This window comes from Cynocephalus volans, chromosome 3, assembly GCF_027409185.1.
Source record: "Cynocephalus volans isolate mCynVol1 chromosome 3, mCynVol1.pri, whole genome shotgun sequence".
Lineage (NCBI taxonomy): Eukaryota > Metazoa > Chordata > Mammalia > Dermoptera > Cynocephalidae > Cynocephalus > Cynocephalus volans.
Genome location: NC_084462.1, coordinates 138043039 through 138067085, shown reverse-complemented (window position 1 = coordinate 138067085; position 24047 = coordinate 138043039). Strand labels below are relative to the sequence as shown.

General features: G+C 36.8%; 1 protein-coding gene and 1 non-coding gene across 2 annotated transcripts in view; both read left to right on the top strand.

The window, feature by feature from the left end:
- Positions 1-23038, top strand: part of DLGAP5 (DLG associated protein 5) — a 39370-nt gene extending 16332 nt beyond the window's left edge. The window contains exons 10-18 of the mRNA XM_063090864.1: positions 3856-3941; positions 4682-4842; positions 9806-9898; positions 13371-13590; positions 16439-16628; positions 18588-18642; positions 19406-19652; positions 20517-20566; positions 22570-23038. Of these exons, the coding sequence (XP_062946934.1) occupies positions 3856-3941; positions 4682-4842; positions 9806-9898; positions 13371-13590; positions 16439-16628; positions 18588-18642; positions 19406-19652; positions 20517-20566; positions 22570-22707 (1240 nt within the window). The 3' untranslated portion in view covers positions 22708-23038. The remainder of the gene's footprint in view (positions 1-3855; positions 3942-4681; positions 4843-9805; positions 9899-13370; positions 13591-16438; positions 16629-18587; positions 18643-19405; positions 19653-20516; positions 20567-22569) is intronic.
- LOC134374424 (small nucleolar RNA SNORA30/SNORA37 family) lies at positions 18388-18516 on the top strand. Its single transcript, XR_010023271.1, has one exon. It is a non-coding gene; the product is annotated as a small nucleolar RNA SNORA30/SNORA37 family (small nucleolar RNA).
- Positions 23039-24047: the final 1009 nt, after the last annotated feature.

The following is a 24047-nucleotide window of genomic DNA, read 5'->3' as shown; positions in this document are numbered from 1 at the left end:
GAGACACTGCTTTCTTTCTTTCTTTTTTTTTTTTTCAGAAAAAGTATGGGATTAAGAAATGAAGATAGAATTATATACTAGAAAGATATATATACTTTATATATGTATATGTAAATAATATATACAGATATGTGTACACATTTACATTTGCATATACAAATACATTGACATACACATATACACTGTGCCCATATACTATATATGTAGGAATAGAAACATAATTTAAGTATATTTTCTTATAATGTAAAAGGTAAAAGAACAAGAGAATTTAAGGAGAAAAGCTTTGAAGTGGAATAAAGGCAGTAATTTTATGTTACTAAAAGATGCTGCCTAAAAGAAATATATAGTAGATACACAATGTTAATCAACACATTCCAGAGCATTGAAACATAAACAAAAGCTTCTTGGAGTGCAGGGAGAGGTCACAGGAATGCATTTGTTGTGGAGACTAGAATACATCATTCACTATCTTTAACAGACTGACTTGGGGAAAAAAAGATTTTAATAAATATCTAAGTTTATCTACTAGATGCATATATAATATTTTATAAATGTGCAGCAGTTTTAGAATCTTACATGGGTAACCACAGAATGCCATGATGCTCTTTAGGGAAAGTTTGGTGTGGCTCTAGCTTCTACTCTACCTCCACACCTTCTTCAATCAACACTTCAGTTTTTGTGTATTTGTTCTGCCATAAATTCCGTGAAGAACGTTTCACTATTTTATTACATTTATTTATTTGTTTGTTTGTTTATTTAATGTATTTTTTTTTATTGAATCAAAATTGATTATACATATTTTGGGGGTTCAACATTGAGATATGTTGGTCAAATCACTATTACTAGCATATATATTGTTACAAATTGTAATTATTTTTATGCCCTTTGTCCAATCTCTCCCCATCCCCCCTTCGCTCCCCCCTTCCCCCTCTAATTACCCTAGATTCTTCTCTCCTTCTGAAAGGATAATGGTTACTCTGTTGATTTGTTGCCTGGATGATGTCCATTGCTGAGAGGTGTGATCAGGTCCCCCAGTATTATCGTAGAACAGATGCTTCTTCTGTCACTCTGAAATGGACTTTGTGGAGACATTTTCTTTTTATCTCTGCTGGTGACTCTCCTTGTGTCAATACACTCCAGTGGTTGGTGGACCATCAGCATAGTAGTTGTGGCGTCTTGCCACTTTCACGGCAGCCATTGTTATAGTGGTGGCTGTGGTGGGCCATCTACATGGAGGTGATGTTTTTGGCATGCTCCTTGGCACTGGTGGTGTGCCTGGTTGTGGGGTGTGTCTGATCCCTGGCTCTGTGCCTTGGGTCCCCAGGCAGGCCCCAAGGCACTGGTGCAGTGTGCCTGGTTGTGGGAGACGGGTCCAGTCCCCTTCTCCATGCCTTGGGCCCCCAGGCAGGCCCCAAGGCTCTGGTACAGTGTGCCTGGTTGTGGGAGGAGGGTCCGCTCCCCAGCTCCATGCTTTGGGTCACTGTGTGGGCCCTGAGGTGCTGGCATGGTGTGCCTGGTTGTGGGAGGGGGGTCTGGTCCCCTTCTCTATGCCTCAGGTCCCTGGGCGGGCCCTGAGGCACTGGCAGTGTGCCTGGTTGTGGGAAGGAGGTCCAGTCCACAGCTCCATGCCTCAGGTCACTGGGTGGGCCTTGAGGTGCTGGCGTGGTGTGCCTGGTTGTGGGAGGGGTGTCCGGTCCCCTTCTCCATGCCTCAGGTCACTGGGCAGGTCTTGAGGTGCTGGCATAGTGTGCCTGGTTGTGGGAGGGGGGTACTGTCCCCTTCTCCATGCTTTGGGTCCCCGGGAGAGCCCCAAGGCACTGGCATGGTGTGCCTGGTTGTGAGAGGAGGGTCCGGTCTATGGCTCCATGCCTCAGGTCAGGGGGTGGCCCCGAGGTGCTGGCGCAGCGTGCCTGGTTGTGAGAGATGGGTCCAGTTTCCTTCTCCATGCCTCTGGTCCCTGGGCAGGCCCCAAGGCACTGGTGCAGTGTGCCTGGTTGTGGGAGGGGGATCTGGTCCCCTTCTCCATGCCTTGGGTCCCTTGGTGGGCCCTGAGGCACTGGCACCATGTACCTGGATGTGGGAGTGGGGTCTGGTCCCTGGATCCAAGCCTCTGTTTCCCAGGCAGGCCCCAAGGCACTGGTGGTGTGCCTGGGCCAGAAGTAATTTGTTGTCCTTTGCTTACTTCTAAAACGGGGGAACTTCCTGTGGGAACCAGTACTTGAGCTGTGTGGTTGAGCTAAATTGCTGCTTTGCTGCTGTTTCCCTAAGGAAGGCTTTTTGTGCAGCTCAGGGTTTAATGGTTGACCTTGTATGTACTTCCGGCTCTCCAGAGCAATCCTGGATCTGGATTGTGTAGAATCTCTGATCTGGGCCTGAGTTTTTTCATCAAACTGCACCTCATGCAATTCTGCATTCCTGACCAGTCTCCTCTGAGTGGTCCTGTGCTGATTGGGGGGTGGATCAGTTTTACTTCTTGTGTCCCAATGTTCTCCTGGTGGGCCTGTCTCTCCTACCACCCATGCTCCAAACACCTCCCATGGGACAGGCCCTGCTCCGTCCTGTGTGATGACTCACCAGCCTCTGAATGGCTCCCTTTTTTCAGTTGTTCTGATTCCTCGCTCCTGCATGGGTCCCGGGAACCCTATTAGTGGTCTTGCTGTCCTGGGGGCCACCAAGGCCCTCTTCTCCCCTGCCGCCTCCAAGTAATTCCATCTGAAGGGCACAGCTGTGGCTTCTGCCGGCTCCTGCTCCATGCGCTTTTCAGCTCCAGCCTTAAAACAGCTGCGGCCTGAAACCTTCAAAGCAGTTTTTTCTCTCTCATTGTGGTTTCTCCCACCTTCATGTACTCTACGGGTCTCTCCTCCTCTTCCCCTGAGCTCCAGTGGCCCCAGCTTGGCTGATGTTACATTTTTATAGTTGTAAATTGGTTGATTTGTGGGAGAGAGTGACACTGGGAAGCGTCTGTTCTGCCATCTTGACCAGAACCAAGACCTTGCTTTCAATTCTTTGGTTGTATTCCCAGAAGTGGAATTGCTGGATCATATGGTAGTTCTATTTTTAACTTTTTGAGGAATTGCCATACTGTTTTCTGTAGCTGCTGTACCATTTACATTCCCACCAATAGTGCACAAGGGTTCCAATTTCTCTTTTTATATATGCCTTTTATATAGAAACATTAAATTTCTCTTAGGCTTGGGTTTTTCAACTTTGGCACTATTGACATTTTAGATTGTATACTTCTTGTCATGGGGATCCATTCTGTACACTGTAGGATGTTTTGTAGCATCCCTGGCCAGTAGCACTCCTTTAGTCATGACAATCAAAAATGTTTTTAGACATCACCAAAGGTACCCTGGGGGGCAAAATTGATCCCAGTTGAGAACCACTGCCTTCAGACAAGCAAAGCCTAATAATGAGAGAGAATCTCTAAGGCCTTATCACTGTAATCCCAGACTTATGGTTTTTAGTTTCAGTTTACTCTTGGCAGTTGGGTTGGCCTTAGTTCCATGGGCTATAACAGAGAATCTAACGCACACTAAGGAATGTCTGACACTGATCAACCCTGAGAAATGAGAACAGAACAAACTAGAAATGTTAGCTTGAAAAATGGGCATCATCCTTCCATCCATCCATGTAAGTTTAAGATATTGAAGGATGTACATTCACTGGGTATCAACTTGTATTTATGGTTTTTAATAAATCACATTGAATAAGATAAGCATCAACTGTGGGAAATTAATATTGTGCCTACCTTTTATACCTTCCTAATATTATGTATTATAGTATCATAATACTAATACTTAGATATTAGTATAATGAACACTTGCAAAACTGAAATGTATGTCGTAATTTTAGAAATACTCTTCAGTCACAAACTGAGAAATTAACTTCATGCTGCCTTGAGTGGGACAGGAAGCTTGAATTGGACATTCCAGATGATGGTGAGGAAACATTTATATTTTTTGCTTTCTTAGCTCTGTTTCTTTTAATATGGTTACAGTCATCTGAAACTTAAAAATCTAATATCCAACTTTATAGTTTTAGTATTCATAATAATAAGAATTTTTCATATCTCAACGTATGTTCCTTAATATCTCTGTGCTAAAAGGGTATATGACTTAAAAGATGCAAGTAGAATATTGTCTATCCTTTGAGTTAGACATTTGTCTATTTTATTACTAGATTTTTAGATATGACTTTATTGGCCATGTCAATATCTAGTATTATCTAATTATACAAAAAGATTTTCTGAATGAAAGTTACCTAAGTCAATATGAAAACGATTTTCTAAAGAGTTCCTTGATTTTACTTATTTGGGAAAGCTGTTTAGAAAAATTCATTTGTGTGCTATCAGTAAGTCTTTTTTAGGTAGCTATGTGCAATGAGTCATTTGAGGTTGAATTATTGTAAAATATAAGGAGAAGTAGAATGCTGTTTATTATGTAGCAATGTGTGTATGGGAATGAATATTGCTAATTTTTTAGCAGGAATTGAATTGAATAGTTAAGCTTAGTATTTGCTTGATAAAGTTTTGTGGTAGATATTTTTTGTTTTACTTTAAGTTACGAATTCAATTCTGTAAGCCCTCTGATATTTAGGGTTAAGTCTTTTTATCAGTCTGTTTGCTTGCAATAAAAATCCCGTATTTTTCTTTAACTATAAAAAACCTCATTTCCTTTAGCTAAAGATCTTATTCGCACAACAGTTGGTCAAACAAGACTCCTTATGAAGGAGAGGTTTAAACAGTTTGAAGGACTGGTGAATGATTGTGAATATAAACGAGGTGCAAAGGAGACTACCTGTACAGATCTGGATGGATTTTGGGATATGGTTAGTTTTCAGGTATGTGGCCAAGTATTTTGAATTTATTAACTTTTGATTTTTATTTTTAACATAGTAATAGTAGTAAAATGGGGTAACATTAGCTGCTTAGGTAACTTTAATATTAAATGAGACATTGGAAAGCACCTTTAGAGCTGTTAAGCACTATCTCAATTTTATGATTGGTGTCCTCTCTCCCCCATGTTGTCAGAATAATTTATAGATAGGTTGGAAACTGAGATTTTATTAAACTCTTGAATAGTCTATTATGATTCTACACGTGGGAAATGAGTTCATCTACTCTTTCGGAGTTCATTTCAACTAGCAGTTATTAAGTTCCTTTTGTGTGCCAGGCATTGTATCAGGAATTGATAAAAAGGCACAGTCTGTCCCAGAGGAGTTTATAGTTTGATTATTGACACTCAGACACAACATGTAATTATCATCTAATGTAGAAAGTGCTATAATAGAGGAAATCACTAGGAAGGTCAGTAAAAGTATGGGGGGGAGATGACATTTTTCTAGCCTTTTTAGCTTATTATAGAAATAAACATATAACATGCCATTTCAAGAACCAATAGCCAACGATACACATTTGAAAAAAGCTTCAAACCTTAAAGAAAGAGGCCAAAGCAAACATCTAGGAAGAAAGCTATTTGGATGGAGTAAATGGGGATAATAGAAGCAAAAAATAACTTTTGGGTGCAAATGTTAATATTCTTAAAGAGACCAGACACTTCATCTGTCAAATAAAAATACCTATTGAAAAAAGAACATTCAGAGAACCACAAAAATAGCTCTTTTTGAAGTTTAAAAAATGAGAGCAGAAATGTGAGATAAAATAGAAAGGTGTTATATGAAGTTTAAGAAACCTCCCACTAAGTAGAGTGAAGAGAGATATAAAATAGAAGAGACTAGATAAGATTAAGTGGACCAGTCTAGGAAATATAATATCCAAATAGTAAGAATTCCAGAAGAAGAAAACAGAAAAAAATAATGTGGAGCAAATGATCATTGAAACTTAAGGGTTTTTTTCTGGAGATAGAGGATATGAATTCTAGATTGAAGGAGCCCTAGCACTGTGAATCAGAGTAGACCCACACCAGTTCACATCATTAAAGGTAATTGTATGACTCTTGGGATGAAGGGGGAAATCTAGAAGCTTCCAGAGAGAGGAAAATTTTATACAAAGCATCAAGAATCAAAGAAGTGTTGGATTTCTCAACAGCAGTATTGAAAGCTGGAAGAACAATGCCCTCAAAGTTCTTGTGGAAAATAACTTCCAACCTGGAGTTATATAGCCAGCCATCGAGTGTAAAGGTGGAAGGGCACTGGGTTTTAAATTTTACCTCCTCCCATTCACCTTTCTCAGGAAACTCAGAGTGTACTTTACAAGAATGAAGGAGTAAGCCAAGAAAAGGGGAGGAGGATGGGACCTATCCCCCAAAAGGGGCTAATGGAAGTGGCTGATGGCAAACAAAAGAGCTGTCTAAGATGACTACATGCAGCAAGCTTAGGAAGTAGCAATTCAGACTGGAGCAGGAGGCCCAGCGCTCTAGGAAGCTGAACTGAACAAATACCTGGTTTGATTGCTTTTTGTTTGTTTGTTTTTGGCTACTGGCTGGTACAGGGAACTGACCCCTTGACCTTGGTGTTAACAGGGCCACATTCTAACCAACTGAGCTAACTGGCCAGCCCTTGTTTGTTTTTTTAATTACATTAAGAGGAGACTTATACTTATTGTGCAAAGTTTAGAGGTGAATTGATAGATATATAAAAAACTGAGCAAACAAAAAGCAAAATAATTATTAAGTCTAGAGAAGTTGTGAGGAAGGAAACAATCTCAGTAACTACTATATGTGGCCCAGATGTGGATAGTGTTTATGTAGTATGTAGTCATAAAAATGTAAGCATTACTTTATGAACAGTTTTTGTAATAATGAATTGGTCCACTAGTATCCTTCAGTGATTAACTAATGTTGTGTTTTTTAGTTTCATTATCAATTTATGGATTTGAAGGTATTTGATGTGTTTACCTTGTTTACAGTTATCTTTATTGATGCTCATTTTCCATCTTTTTAAAAATTTTATTTTATCAATATACAACATAGTTGATTTTCGTGTCCCTTTACTGATTTCTCCCTCCCTCATTTTCCATCTTTGGATAGTAGGAACCACTCCAAATTGGCTCTGGGGGATTTTTTTTAATACAAAGGAGTTGTATTGGGGTTTAATTTACATATTCTAAAATTTACCTGATTTAAGTGTACAATTTAATGATTTTTAATAAATTTACAGAGTGTAGAGCCATCACCACAGTCCAAATTTAGAACATATATTCATCACTGTAAAAACATTTCTCCTGCCTGTTTGCAGTGAATCCCTATTCCTACTTGCAGCCCTAGGCAACTACTAATCTACTTGCTGTCTCTATAGATTTGCTTTTTTGGGACATTTTACATAAACAGAATCATACAGTATGTGGTCTTTTGTATCTGGCTTCTTAGTTTCTTTTACTTTTTGAGGTTCATCCATGTTGTAGCTTGTATCTCCACTTCGTACCCTTTTATTACTGAGAAGTAGTAGTCCATTGTACGGATACTATTCACTAGTTGATGGACTTTTAGATTGTTTCCACCCTTTGATGATTATGAATAATCTATAGAATATTTACATACAACTCTTAGTGTGGACATATCTTTTCATTTCTTTTGGGTAGATACCTAAATATTGCTGAGTCATGTGGTAAATTTATGTTAACTTTTTAAGAAACTGCCAAGCTGTTTTCCAAAGTGATTGCAACATTTTACATTCCCACCAATGAAGAAGGAGTATTCTGTTTTTCCACATCCTCACTAATACTTGTTATTATCTATCTTTATTATGGCCATCTTAGTGGGTGTGAAGTATCTCATTGTAGTTTTGATTTATATTTCTCTAGTGAGTAATGATATTAAGTATCTTTTCATGAGCTTATTAGCCATTCATGTACCTTCTTTTGCCCATTTTTAAAATTGGGTTGTCTTTTTACTTTTGAGTTGTAAGTGTTCTTTATATATTCTGGATACAAGTCCTTTATCAAAAATGTTATTTGTGAATACTGAGAGTTTGTGGCTTGACTTTTTTTTTTTTTTTTTTTTTTTTGGTGGCTGGCCTGTATAGGGATCCAAACCCTTGACCTTTAGCTTGACTTTTAATCTTCTTAATGGCAAACATTTTTAATTTTGGTGAAGTTCAAGTTATCAAAATTTTTTCTTTTATGTTGTGATTTTTGACATCATGTCTAAGAACTCTTGCCTAACCACAACTCATAAAGATTTTTTCCTATTTTTTTTTTTTTCTAAAAATATTTTAACTCTTACAGTTAAGTCTATGCAACATTTGGGTAGTTTTTGTGTATGGCATAAGGTGAGAGTCTAGATTCATCTTTTTGTTTGTAGATATCCAGTTTTCTAAAAGGCTATTTTATTTTCTAAAAGGGTTTAAAAAGGCTACTCCCATTAAATTATATTTTCACCTTTGTTAAAAATCAATTGAGCATAAGTGTAATCCTAAGTCATTTTGACATTTAAGAGAGCAAGGTTGAGAGGATATGTGTGTATAGATGCATAGTAAGAGGACTTGAAGCATATTTACCAAACTGTTCCCAGTGGTTACCTCTTTGGAGGAGACAGGAAGTACCAGAAGGATGGGGATTATAATTTCCATCCTACTAGATAGTAGATATATTTTATTTGAATCTTTCAAAATGAGATTGTGTCAAGAAAATGAATGTTGGCCAGTTAGCTCCCTTGGGAGAGCATGGTGCTGATAACACAAAGGTCAAGTGTTTGAATCCCCTACTGGCCAGCTGCCAGGAAAAAAAAAGAAAAAAAGACAAGGCATAGATTGGGAGAAAATATTTGCAGAAGACATTTGATAAAAGACTGTTATCCAAAATATACAAAGAATTCTTAAAACTCAGCCATAAGAAAATGAACAACCCAATTAAAAAATGAGCAAAAGAGATGAACAGATGCCTCAGCAAAGAAGATAACAGATGGCAAATGAGTATGTGAAAAGATGCTTGATGTCATTAGGGAATTGCTAATTAAAACAACAAAGAGATACTACTACATACCTATCAGAATGGCAAAAAACCAAAACACGGACAACACCAAATGCTGGTGAGGATGTGGATCAACAGGAAGTCTCATTCATTACTGGTGGGAATGCAAAATGGTACAGCCACTTTGGAAGACAGTTCAGCAGTTTTTTACAAAACTAAACATACTCTTCCCATATGATCCAACAATTGCATTCCTTGGCATTTACCCAAATAAGTAAAAAACTTATGTACATACAGAAACCTGCACATGGATGTTTATAGCAGCTTTATTCCTAATTGCCAAAACTTGGAAGCAACCAAGATGTCTGCTGTAAGGGAATGGATATACAAACTGTAAAAAAAAAAAAAAAAAAAAAAAAAAAGATTGTGTTCATATTGTGTGATTTAAGAAACAAAAACTTTTAGGATATTTTTCCTATAGATCTAGATCGTAGTGATCAAAAATAATTTAGGAGAGTTATTAAAATATGACATCCTTAATGTAGATTTTGGAGTTTTGTAAAACCAAAAATAATAATGAACAATTTTACCATAAGAATTCCCGATTTGAACACTAAATTCAGAATGACTCAGTGTAATCTTAATAATTTACCAGTTCTGATTAACCATTATCAATTTTTTTTTTTTTTTTTGGACCGGTAAGAGGATCGCAACCCCTGGCAAAGTGTGGTCCACACCACGCTCAGCCAGCGAGCACACCCGCCATCCCTATATAGGATCCGAACCCGCGGCTTCGGCGCTACCAGCACCACACTCTCCCTAGTGAGCCAAGGGAACGGCCCCCCATTATCAATTTCTGTGATGAAGCCGTAGTTCGTTTATAACCTTAATATGGTTAGCATTAATCTGATAAATTTGTGCTTTATTTATTAACAGATAGAAGATGTAAACCAAAAATTCAACAATCTGACCAAACTTGAGGAATCTGGGTGGCAGAACAATAATAATACAAGCAAAAAAGTCTTTCGGGTAAGTTTGTGGGTATTATATGCAGCTTTCTAATTTAAACTTTTCTACTCTAATGAATTTTTTTTTTTTTAAAGAAAATGTACTTTTATTAATATTAGTTTTTTACATTCTAGGATGCTGTTGCAGAGCAGTTGGGCAGTTGGGAGGGAGAGGGAGAGTGGAAAAGGGAAGGAAATGTGATGGAAGAAGGAGGAAGGAGGAGGGGCAGGATTGAGAGCCGTGGCACCCCCTCATTCCCACAGGGGATACTGGGGGGCTTCCAGCGGTGGCTTGTCATTGCTGGGCTGGGTGCAGATATCAGGGGGGTGTGGCAAAAGTCCTTGCCCCCCACCACTCCAGCTCGTGAACCTAGGGCCCTTCTTGCTGAGGCTTGGTGGTTGTTGCTGGGCAGGCTATGTCGGGGGGGCCGTGGCCGAGCCCTGGTGGGGGCAGGGAGGGCCACCACCCTGGCTCCACAGAGCCCAGGGCACTTCCTGTAGTGGCTCAGTGGTTGCAGCTGGGCTGGTTGGGGGTGGGGAGCATGGCCAAGGCCCTTGGCCCCCCACCACTTGGACTCGGGATAGCGCTGGGCGAAATTTTTGTTTTTATGTTTTAAAAACATTTAGCTTCAGATTTCTTATCATTTTACAAAGCAAGTTCCATATATTGCTGACAATGTCCTGATGGTCTTTAAAGAAAAAGTAAGGAAAGGATCAATACCAAATATAGGATGGTTATTTCTGGAGAGAAGAAAGTAGGGGTTGTGATTGTATTGTGGCACAAAGGGCTTGTAAGTTACCAGACAGTGGGTTATATGAGTGTTGGCTTTATTCTTTAAACAGTACTTATACATTTTGTTGTCATAATAATAGTAGTGGTAGATAATTTATATAATGCTTTCTAAGTGCCAAATATTATTACAAGTACTTTACATATATTAACTCATTTAACCCTTACAATAATCCTATGAGGTGCGTGCTGTTGTCCCCATTTTAAGGTTGAGTAATCTAAGGCCCAGAAAGATTAAATTTGCCCAAGGTGAAGCTGGGTTTCAGGCCAGACTTTCTCCTCCCAGAGTCCATATCCTTAACTAGTGGGCTATGCCCCCTCTCTTATTTAATCTGTTTTTTTGTATGATTTCAGAATGAAACAATGTTTTAAATAGAAAAGAGGCTCTTTAGAACATGTCATCTTCCCTATACATTATCTTGTAAAATTTACTATTATTTTTTCCTGTAAAATTTGCTTTGTTAACATGATAGATTTCATTTTTATCTATTTTTAATGATTTTTTTATTTTAGTATTGTTTTGAACTCAAAATTTTTGGTCCAGGTGGACACTTTTCAAACCAAGCATTGTCAGTTTTTCTTTATGATTTTAGAAAAATACCTGTGGTTATAAACTCAGGTTGTCTAGATTGGTACTTTATTATGCTATATAATCCAAATAAAAACTCTTTTAAATTCTATCTTAGGAGTTTTAGGTGTTAAAGTATTTAAAGAACCTTGCTATAAAATCATTTTATATTGAAGTCTCATGACAAGGACCTTGAGGACAGTGATTGAATTTCAAATCTAAATAGTGAAGGATGTTACTTCATTGTTAAAGCTGCTGTGGGTATTTCATATTGCATACTTATTGGTGGAAATAATATTATCAGTGATGGAGGTAATGGTTGTATCATCTCAGAGACCTGTAATTCTGCCTGTTATTGCCAGGTGTCTCTCCTTATATGAGTACTTTGTTTTATAGGCTACTGTTAAGATTATTGAACAAATAAAATAAAGCTAATCTTTTACCTGTATACCACTCCTTTTCTCTCTTATTTATTAATGTCTCATTCCATCAGTCACCCTTGTTTTCTCTCTTCCCTCTCTTCCATCAGTTTCTAGACATGTTTGAGTGTTTTATCTTTGTTTACGTTAAAACAAACCAACCAACTTGTGGTGTCCACATCTCCCTCTAATTATTTCTTCCCCCTTGGTCTCATTTCTTCCCAATCACAGACAAGCTTCCTGAAAAAGTTGTCTATATTTTATCTTTACTCTTTTGGTTTCCATTTATCTCCCTAATTTTTCTGTGATTTTTTTGTAGCTGTGTTAGGTTGAGTCCTCCTCAGCCTCCTGCTAAGATACATAAAATAGAAATCCACTTTAACCCCCTTTTGCCTCTAGTTATCATCAAGGTTATTAATCCACTAGTTGCTGAAGTTATTAAACACTTAATTATAAAATCTAACCCTTCTGCAGTATTAAATACAAACTACTCCCTTTTTCTTGAAATTATATTCTACTGATTTTCCTCTTACTTCTCTGCCCATTCTTTGTATTTGCAAGTTTGTCTTTCCATTTATCCCTTAAATGTTTTTGATATTTAGAATTCCTACCTTAACTCTCTTCTCTCCTTCCATATTCTTCCTGTGCAATCTTACCCACCCTGTCACGATGCCCAAATCTGTATTTCAAATTACACGGACTGCTAAACTCTAGTTCTGTGTATCATGACTCAGTGTACCTTAAGAATCCATGTATCCCACACTGAAATCACCTCCACACACACTAATGTTTGCCTGTCTCAAAGAATAGTATTACCGTCCCACCAGCTATCCAAGATAGAAACTTGGATATCTCTTTTGGTCCTTTCCTTTTTCTATTTTACTATCTCCACCCCATATACATCCAATAGATCGTAAGTCCCTCAATTCTACCTCTTACATATTTCTTGAATCTTGTTCACTTTTTTCCATCTTTCTCCTTAATCTAACTACCATCATCTTTCCCAGTGTCGTTGCAGTAGTCTCTTTCTTAATTGGCATGTAACCCTGCAGCCTATTCTCCAGGCTGTGGCCAGAGTGATCTTTCTAAAACACAAATTTGCTAATGTTAATCTACTGCTTAATGATCAATAATAATTCTATTTCTTTGTTCTCTGCCTAAACGTAGCTCCTTAAAACGAATACATGCAAGATATTTTATAATCTGTCTTTTGCTTATCTCTCGCCACTTCCTCTGTGTTTTCTTTAATTTCTGGCTTTGCAAATGTGCTATTCTCTCTATGTAGCCCTTTCGTTACCCCATCTTTTAGCCTGGTTAACTGTGATTTCAGCTTAGGTGCTGCCTCCTGTAAGCCTTCCTCATATCTCTGAAAATAGGCTTAGGGACTATCATAATCTCCTCCAGTCCTCTGAATTTATCTTTAACTTGACATTCATCCTTAACTTGACATTCATCCTTCTTACTGTCCTTAGCTAGCTCTTCCTCTAAGCTGTAAACTCCTTGAGGGCAGGAACTTTGTCTTGTACCTTTTTACCCCCATACTAGGCACATACTAGGAACTTGATAAAGACATAATGAATGTGTGAAATATTTTATGTATACTTTGTTTTTCTTTTTAAAAATTTTAATTGACAAATAAAAATTGTATATACTTATCATGTTTTTTTATAGAATGGTAAAAAACAGCTTTAATAAATGTCATAATTTCTCTTTGTAGAAAAAAATTGTTTCAGATATAGGGAGTAAACCAAAACAGGACGATGGTGGAAGAATTGCTGCTAGAAAACGCCTAGCTGCCATAAAAAATGCAATGAGAGAGAGAATTAAGCAGGAAGAACACACTGAGGCAGCAGCCTCTGTGATACCAAAGGAAGTTGATAAAATAGTATTTGATGCTGGATTTTTCAGAGTTGAAAGTCCCGTTAAATCATTCTCAGGTTTGTTGTTATTGGTTTGTTTTTTTTTAATTTTTGGATGAATGGGGGCTTGTATAAAAGGTGAAAAATCATTTTCACATGAAGAGAGATATAAGCTTTCTGTGATTTCTAGAAAATAGACTGTGTTTACTCACAATGCATGCACATCACATTTTGATGGGTATGATCAGGTTTGTTTAAGCGTGATATGTCTTCTAAGCTTGCTTTTGTTTTTCTTAAGTCATCTTACATTTATTACTACCATGTAACCCCACAATCTGTGAAGTAGGTCACAAGCTCCAAGAGGTAAGAGAAATGATGGAAGCATGAGAAGTGAAGTGATTTTCTTCAGGTCAGCTAGCAGTTGGGTTAGAATTTAAGATGCAAAGGAAAATTGGGCATGAAATCATCACACTTCTCTAAAGCTTTAAAATGAAGCTTATAGAAGGTGGGTTTTATTTTCATTTGTATTAAATCTTTTATGCAAATATTTTGAAAGGCCATAAATGTGCTGATTTCCCAATTTTAAAATATTTTAGTGAAATCAGTTTTTTGGTAAAGGGCCACAAAAAATGATTGCATTGTATGATGATAAATATACTAATTATCCTGATTTCAGCATCACATATTGCACCACAGGTATTCGATATTCAGCTCTGTACCCCACAGATTTGTACAATCAATTGTGTTTCAGTTTCTAAGAAAAAAGAACCAGTTTTTAATATTTCAGGAAACGGTTCTTCTTATGACTTTCTAACTCTGTACTTTTCAATAGCCATTTTTCACAGACTACTTTTATCAGATTGAATTTATCTTGATTGAAATTATGTATTTATAAGCAAGAGATGTCCACTAGGAAGTTTTCTAAAAGTAAACCCAAGCAGCTCTCTTATACCTGCTATCAGATATTTACTTTAAAAGATAAATGTATCACTTCGTATATTACAACCTCCTCGTTGGTTTAGGTATCTCATCTGGTGCAGTTTGGGTTTGTTTCCTTCAAGTTAAGCAGCTGCACTCCCTCCATAGCCAGGAATGTCCTACCACTATAATAACATGACCCCTTGCTACTTACTTCTCAAAGATCCTGGCAGTTTCTGCAGCTATGAGCTCATGACTGTCTGTTCTTCCATGTATGTACCCAACTCAGTCCTTATGGATAGATTAAGGTTTAAGGCAAAAATTGATCTTTTAAAACTGAGTTTTAGTTGTAGAGCACATAATTTATAAGAGGCTTGTTACAAAACAGTAATCTCCCAAGAAATCTTCTCACCCCATGTGCCAACCCCTAGAGGCAACCACTTTTGGTTCTTATTGGAGTCTTTTGTTGTTTGCCACCATCTCTCTAAACAAGCTTTGCTCTTTTTCAGAAAGAGATTTTTTTTTCTTCTGATAGGCTTTTTATCTTTCTTTACTGTACTTACTGCTTTCTTCTGCTTCCTGGGAGATTTTTTTCCAACTTTCATGTGGGCTATCGTGTTTTTAATTACTAAGAGCTCTTTCTCATTCTCTGAATGTTCTATTTTACAGCATTCTGCACTTGTCTCGTAAGTGCACTGTTTTATCTTCCTAAGGATATGATAGCTTTTATGTTTTTTTCCCCACATAGAGGCAGTATTTGTTTCGAGATACTTTCATCTGTTTGTTTTTGGTTTCTGTCTTTTGTATTAGAGGCTTTCCTTGGGAAGCTGGGTGATCTGATTTCCTTGGATGATCCTGATGCCTGCTCATGGTTAAGAGCAGGGCACTGAAAAGCTGACTGGAAGCTCTGTGCACATGGGTAGGGCCTTTACTGTGGGCTTGTTAGCTGGGCCATTATGTTGGGAATCTACACATCACTGCATTTAAGTCTTTTCTCATAGGCTACTCAGATTCCCCAGAGAAGATTCTTCCTGTCTGCTGCCTGGAGGGTTATAATTCTGGCTGCCAGCCTTTCAGGAGCCATGTGGGGGAAGAAAGCTGAATGTCTTAAAAGTTTTTTTTTTTTGTAAATATTCATTATTACCCTTGTTTCCATACAATACCCCATCTCTCAAGTGTACCTGGCATCCCCTAAACCAGAGACTGTGTTTCACGTTTTTCAGGAAGTAAACCTCTAGTTCTTTTTTTGGTGGGAGCGGGGGGGATGTTGACCTCTGCTGTACAGAATAAGGAAAGGAACCGGATCTCTAATTTTTTTTGTGTGTGTGTGTCTGGTCAGTATAGGGATCTGAACCCTTGACCTTTGTGTTACCAACATCACACTCTAACCAAATAAGCTAATTGGCCAACCCTAATTGTTCTTTAAACTGTCTTTGAACCAGTTCTCCTGTTTTTAGCTCCATTTTCATTTCCATTTTCAGAGATAATTGGGACCATCACCAATTCTTCTGCAGGGTTCTGTGATAGAAATTGGGTTGATTCTCATTTTCCTGATTGGTAGCTTAGAATTTGTTTTCCTGTGTCTGCTATGTAATATCTCACTCACCAATCTACATTACAGCTTCTGAAATGTTCTTGTTGTTATTGTTGTCTTTTCTTTAGTTTCCTTTGTTTTTGTAGAGTTCTGCCTGTTTTTTTTTTTTTTGGCTGCTGGCAGGTACAGGGATCTGAACCCTTGAGCTTGATTTATAACACCCAGCTCTAACCAGCTGAGGAGTTCTGCTTTTTCAGATGATCTCTGTTAATGTTATAGTAGTGGAGTGTCAAAAGGGAGTAGAGTGTAATATGTGTGATCAATTCTATCTTTAAGTGAAAGTCCCAGGCATTTGACTTTAATAAACATTTGACAGGAAAAAGGCTAGCTGTAGGATTTACACTCTTTCTAATTATAATGAAAAGTGAATGAAAGAACTTTTTTCTTATTGAGGTGATTTCCCTCATCTTCTAGGACTTTCTGTCTCTTCTCAACGTCTTTCTCAAAGACTTAGAACCCCTAAGTCTGTCAGCAGAGCTGTGTCTCAGAGCAGGGCTGAGATGGGCCTTCTAAGACAAACTACATCAGAGAATCCTGATCCTCAGAGTACCAAAAGTAAACATGTTGATAAGAAGACTTTGTTTTCGAATATTCCTGAGAGCAGGTATTGCTGATATTAAATACCATTTTGGATTGTAAAGTTGGTAAAATATCCAGACATATATTTTTAATTAAATTTCACAAGGATCCTGTAACAAATAGGCAATATGTTCTTTTCATAAATGAGGAAACTGAGGTGAAATTTCAGGTTGGTAAATGGTTGCGTTTAGATGGGCAAAGTAAATTCTGTAGCACTAAGAAGAAAAGAAGCAATATAGAGTTTTGGTGCTAAACAGACTGCAGCTTTGGTGCTCAAGAAACCTGAGCTCAAAACCTCCTCTATGGCTTTCTAGCTGTAAAACTTTGAGGCAAGTTAATTAAACTCTCTTAGCTTCACTTTCATCATCTACAAAATAGCAGTGCTGATGCCTCTCTCTAGTGTTGTTAAGAGGTTGGCACTTTTGTACCAGCCTTGATTAGAACATACCTTGAAATTGCTGTCTTGACAGATGGCAGAGCTTAGAGGAAGGGGGCTAATGTACTGAACAACTGTTATGGTCTAGACATGGTTCTAGGTTCTTAATAATGTCATCTCATTTAATCATCACAGCAACCCTGTGAGGTTCAATATCCCCATTTTTCAAGTGAGAAAACTTAGAGTTATGAACTTACCCAAATTCAGTTTATAACTGGTGAAACTGGATGCTGCCTGCATTTTTTATGCTATACCGTACTGCCACCATACAAATGCATCAAATTTATCTAGAGTCCTTGTTCACGGAACTTAAATTCACAGCAAATGTGATAGGAAAAAGATACTTTAAAGTAAGTAGGAAATAAAATTATAGTATGGTGCCAAGAATAGACTGTTGGGTTTATTATTAATCTGGAGATAGGATAGCATTGAATATTCAGCTGTCATAGCAAACAAGGCTATACAAGTAAATAAATAAAGGAGGAAGGGTGGGAGGGAGGAAGGAAAGAAGGACAGATCCTATGAATTAAAATAAGGGAAGCAAATGAAAGTTTTTGTTCTTCAATACTTAAATATTTCATGGAAGAGTTTTAAAATTTCTAATTTTTAGTGTAAACTAAAGTATATATAACCTTTATGGGGACTGAAATATTTTAGGTGTTCTGGAAACCTGTGTGTTATTAATTACCAATTTATTGTAATTTCTTAAATGCCAGTTACTTTGTATATCCTGTCATTTATTATGTTGTATTAAGAAGATCCATAATTGCATTTAAGTCATATTACAAGTATCCTTCAAAAAAATGTTTACTTGATTCTCAAAAATAGTCCTGAAAGAGAGCATCTTACAAATAAGCAGCTTTGTGCAATAAAGGCAAAGTGAAGCTGGAATCTAGAAAAATAGAACATATTAAAAAAAACAAACAACTTGGAAGATGTGGAGGCAGATATTTGTAATAAAATACAAGTTAACGGTATCGTGCTGTATAACTAACAAGTAAAAATAGCCAACTCCAGCTACTCAATAACTGAATGTTGCTTCTACCTCCAGAAGTCAGTTTCATCTTTACCTTTTCCTAGTATGTGGCCTCTGGGTTTGGCTGAGATTCAAAGGATTGCTGGTGAAGCCACATTAGCCCGACTGACCAGTATGGTAACAGGCTTGTGATCTTTCTGGGGAAGAATGCAGTTAAATTTGTTAGGCCGTCCTGCAGTAACTAGCTATAGTCTAAAACCAGTCTATCTGGATCAGGCCTCGTCGTGGACCAGGCTCCAACTTTGAGCCTGGTCCCTAAACTAATTCCCTCCGTAAAGAATAGACTCAAAACAAGTCAAAAGGTACCAATATGTAGCACTTTCACAGGTCCTCCCCCAGATGGTGGGGCCAAGATTTGGTAGCTGGTGCTGAGAGAAAACCCTTGATTGTATCCTTGCTCTGAGACTATACCAGTGGCAGCTGTCACTCAATGGGACAGAGAGGGGGGAAAAAAGATAGCAATATGTTTAATTATCTGAATATAATGCTGCTTTTTTCTTTTTCGGAAACAGTGTAATAAAAGATACTCAGTGTCCTGGATTACAAGATTTAATTGAAGTAAACCATGTAAGTCCTATTCCAGTGTGGTACATAGCCCCGTATGTCATCTGTTTATATCATTATATGTAGTAACTAACTCCATAAACCCCAGAATTTCCATTGGAAATTTTTTTTTTTTTTTTGGCAGCTGGCCGGTATGGGGATCCAAACTCTTGACTGTGGTGTTATGAACACCATGCTCTAACCAACTGTATAACCGGCTAGCCCTCCATTGGAAATCTAAATCAGTCATATAGTAGAGTGATGTTTCTTGTTTCAGTGGCCTTTAGGTTGTTTGAAACCATAGTGCTATCTTCTGTTCTTCAATTCATATCAAGATGAATATGGAACCAGTAAAGTAGAGCAGAGGTCAGCAAACTTTGGCCCCTATTTTTGTAAATCAAGTTTTCTTGTAACATGGTCTGTCTCACTTGTTTATGTATTATGTCCAACAACTTTTGCAATGCAGTGGTAAAACTGAGTAGTTATGATGGAGATCCTATGACTCATGAAACCTAAAATATGTACTATCTGGTTCTTCACAGACAATGTTTGCCACTCCGTGAACTGGAGTATAGGTACTTACTGAGAAACTTGCTTTCCATCATACTATTTCTATAATATTATCTGAGCTAATTATATGAGAAGCAAGACAGTACGATTTACAATGTTCTTTAGCCTGTGTTCAGAATGTCATCTTTTTTGTTTTTCTTATATTTAACAGTAACAAAAGTTTTTTTTATTTGTTCCATTTTTTGGTAACTAAATGTAATGGCATTTTTATTTCCAGGATGTAAATAAGATAAACTTTGAGATGGATTGTTTACCCAGTGAAAGAATGAGTTTGCCTCTTCTTGCTGGTGAAATAGAAGATGATATTAATACTAACCAAAAAGAAGAAATTTTACATGTTGTGGAAGGAATGGAACTAAATCCTTCAGTTACATCACAGGATGTTTTGATGAGCAGTCCTGAAAAAAATATACCATCACAAAATAACATCTCACGAGAAGAGGAAACTAAAACTTCTCAGTCAGGTGAGATCTTTTAAATATATTTAAATAAGGCTTTGTTAATGAACTTGTATTAAGCTATAAATTATCATAAATACTTCTGAGTACCAGTTTCTTTTTTTGTTTGTGAGTACCAGTTTCTAAGGATGAAGGCTGAAAAATTAGGCACTCACAGTAAATATTTTGTAAAAATTAGTTGGTGTTGTAGTACCCCACTCTTCACACCAGGCCTTTTGAGGGATATCTAATAAAAATCAACAACCAGTACTAATCCATGCTGGATATAGAAGCATTTACATTAGACCTATTTGGGATCCTTCATTGTTAGCAAAGACTTAGAAAAATTAGAAAAATTCCCTCAAGTTTTTTTAGTTCCCCTTTTCAACACAAATCCTGAAACCTTTCTTCAAAAGATCTTATTTTTTTCCCCTAATGCCTACTCCTACCTACTTTCTTATGGTGTTCTGCAATACAAAACAGCTCTTATATTTTTGTTATAAAATATTGTGTGCCCACTCCACCTGCTGTTATCATCTGCTATTCTGTGGTGCTGGTCAAGCTGAGGCCTAAGGTAAAATAAAACATAACCTTGGCCAGGCACTTAATGTCCCTCAGCTGTTCTTCTCAGCATCTCTTTGATACCTTTAATATTACAAGCATGAGATTTGTTTACAGAAGATTCTTTTTACACTGTAATTAAAGATAAGAATTTTACCAAGAAATTTAACATTTTTAAGAATGTTATAGCAAAAAATGGCCATATTTTTGTCGCAGCATTTGATATGTGGAACTCTTCATATCTTTCAAGGTTTTGTCCATTTTTAACAACCCTTGACTGTAAGAATATTCTTTAAAAAGTTAAAAAGATTTTTTTTTCTTGTTTTTCAGTACAATTTGATAATAAAAGTCTCAGTATTGAATCCTACCTTCTTGATTCAGTAAGTTTTCCAACATAATTTAACAAGTTTCTTTATATTCTAGATTTGTTTTATAAAATGAATATTACTCACTTTTCAATTTGTGTGCAAGGTTTAAACTTTACATCTTGTCATTGTTTGGGATCTGACCCTTGACCTTGGTGTTTCCAACACTGAGCTCTTACCAACTGAGCTAACCAGTCAGCCCCATGTTTATATACTTTAAAATATAGTGTTTTAGTACTAAACTCTGAGAATTTATTTCCCCATATTATTTATGTATCAAATTTGTTATGACAAATTGGTTGAATACTTGAATATTTAATATATGCTTTGGATTATGCTACATATTTGTAAGTGATACAAGAAAATATAAGGCAACATTTCTGCCCTTCTGAAGCATACACCTGGAGAGATAATGTCTATCCCACCTTCAGTCATCGTTGGTTATTTTCAGTCTAATTCTTTTAGATTACCATATTTATGCCATTTTATTTGGAAACTACCCAGCCTTTATTTTTGGTGACCTTTTGCCTCTAAATCTACTTTAAACATTAGCCCTTCTCGGAACCTTTCCTGTAAAAGCTCTCATCTCTCCCATGTTAATTTATATATAGGCCCAGGTGTACAAAGACACACAATGCATACAATGCATACATTTATTTAATCTCTTATTTAAGAGTATAATATGGATGTATTATATTCCTAAAATATAATTCAAGAAATCTAATTCCTTATTAACTGCAAATTCTTTGTTAGGTATAGCTATCTGACTCATATTGATTGATGCTGGCATTATGGCATGAGTGAAACAGTGTTCTCTTTCCTACTAAGTGTTTATGGCATTGATTTCAGCCCTACTCCCAGACATTTTTATTTCAGTGATCTGAAGTAGGACTTTGTTGGTTTTTTTCCTTCACCAGGTGATTCTAGTGTGTAGCCAGGGTGTAGACACCACTCGTTTACTGCCTTACCTTGAAATTTTCCAGGACCAACTGCTAGAATGGGTCAGGAAATGGCCTTGACTTGTTAATCTTTGAATTCTGAGTATAAGAAATTTGTTAAAGCAAGTGTGAAATCAAACAGCAATTTTTGGTAACCTTATAAAGTCTGGCAAATACTTGGCTTTCTTAAGCCACTAATTTCTTAAGAACCCTGTGTATCTTGGCTTTCATCACTTTTCAAAGCCTTCTTTGTGGTCAGACTCTGGGCTGCCATGTGTCTCAGGAGCAGAATGAAGTGTGTTACTGTGACCAACATACCATTCTTTCTTGGTCTTAGCCTTCCCTAATCATAAACTGTGACCTAGAGGATCAGGGACTTCAGCATAAGGCCAACTTATGTAAACCTGATTTAATGCTGTTCCCAGATCTGAAATCTGAATGATTGGTTCTGATAATATATAATATTATGAGTAAACCTGGAAATGAATGAATCATAATATTCTGTTTTTGATATATTGGTAATATTAAAAGTGCTTCACAGTTATCTTTTACATTATCTCGTTGATAAATCTTAGTGCCTTATAGACTCCCTGTGATGTCTTTTTATTTTTTTATAGGTCTGCCTATTTTAGGCCCAAATTATTGCTTTCCCAGTAGCATCATTTGAACCTGAAGTAGGATTTGAGAGGAAAAAAGAAAAGAATCCTAGCAGGAGCACACTCTAGTAAAAGGCCTTTTAAGTGCTGTTATATGGTTTAGGATTTGTGGATTCTGTATAAGTAGCTTAAGATATGGCCTCAATTTTGTTCATCCTGAATATGCTGCTTAAGTTCATTTACATATTATTAATCACCTTTGCAGGCCTTTATTCCTAATATACCTTTTCAACTAGAAAAAAATATATTTGAAAATAGATCTGCTAGAAAGTAGCATAATCATTGTTATTTATAATTTTATTGTTATGTAGGGAAAATGTTATTTATGTTATTAATTATTCCAATATTAACTAATAATGTTGAAGATTTAATTGGTGAAACTCTTGATGGCTACTTTAGTGACTTCTCTGAATTTGTCCTTTAGCCAGGCCTACACTGCAGTAATCCATTCACTCAGGTGGAGAGAAGACATCAAGAACATGCCAGACACATTTCCTTTGGTGGTAACCTGATTACCTTTTCACCTTTAAGGCCCCTCAGTGGAGAAGAAGAAGAGTTTTGAAATTAAAAATAAATCCAAACATTTTTCTTCATATTAGCATTGCTATGATATATTCTTAGACTATTAAAAATTTGGAGAATTTGGATTTTTGTTCACTTCTGTTCAATCCATTTGTGTAGTATCATATAATGTTTTAATATTCAGTTTTCACCAAGGTGTATTTTAGATATGATACTGTTTCTCAAGGGAAGTGGGGATATTTTGTACATTAACCATGCAGAATAAAAAAATGTACCATGCCTTGCCTCTTGTTTAAAATGTGTACACTGAAAGCTGAGTGTACTTAGATAAGTTGTATTTTTAGTTTATTTGAAATATATTATATTAAACTTTGACAGAAATATTTGCATCCTTTTATACTTTATTCTCAGTTTGAACCCGTACGTTTGTGGTTGAACAGCTTTGCATTTTGCATTTTCCAGGATATACTGAGTTTCTTTAGATGACCTTTCTGGATTCTGAAGTCAGTTTACATGCTGTAATTTCAAATGGTTAAATTACTAGAGGTACCCGTTAAATCTTTACCTTTCCTTTTTTTTTTTTTTTTCTTTTTTTCATTTTCTTCTTGACATGGTCAACAGAGAAAAAATGCCTTTTTCTCTGGAAGAGAATCATATTAATGATATAATGCATTGGAAATATTTCTCTTTTATAAAACTCTTAAGTATAGGATAATAGAAGACAGGGCCACCAGAATAAGAGAGCACCCAGAAGACTCAGAGTAGCTAAAGCTTATAACCAGATCTGGGTTCAGTTATTTTTCTGTCTGGAAATGAGTTGAGGGTCTAAGCAGGGACTTTACTGATAACCCTTTAAGATTAGAGGTTTTCAAACCAGAAAATATAACTACTTTTGTTGTTGGAGGAAGACGTGTTAGGCTTGAGGGAAAGGCAGTATTTATTTTCAAGCCCATGTGAGCTGTTGGGAGTCTATGTGAGGTGCTGGCTTAGAAGAATGTTCTCAGAATGCCTAGTCTTGCCAAAAGATAAAAGTAGCTTTAACATCCCATTAATGAACAATTTAAACAAGCCATACAGAAAAAAGAAATATACATAAAAGTTATTGAGTTATCTAAGGGCCCAGGGCCATGAATACCTAAAAGGTTGGTACAAAGTAACTCAAGACTTAATGGAATACTACTCAGCCATAAAAATAAATGAAATTCTGCGATTTGCAGCAACATGGATGAGGCTGGATGTGAAATACCACATCCTCACTCATAACTGGGTGCTAAGAAAGAAAGAGAGGAGACAGAGAGAGAGAGGAGAAGAGAAGAGAAGAAGCCCAATAATACATTGAACTTTGAAAAGGAGAGAATAAACCTAAAAATACTAGAGATG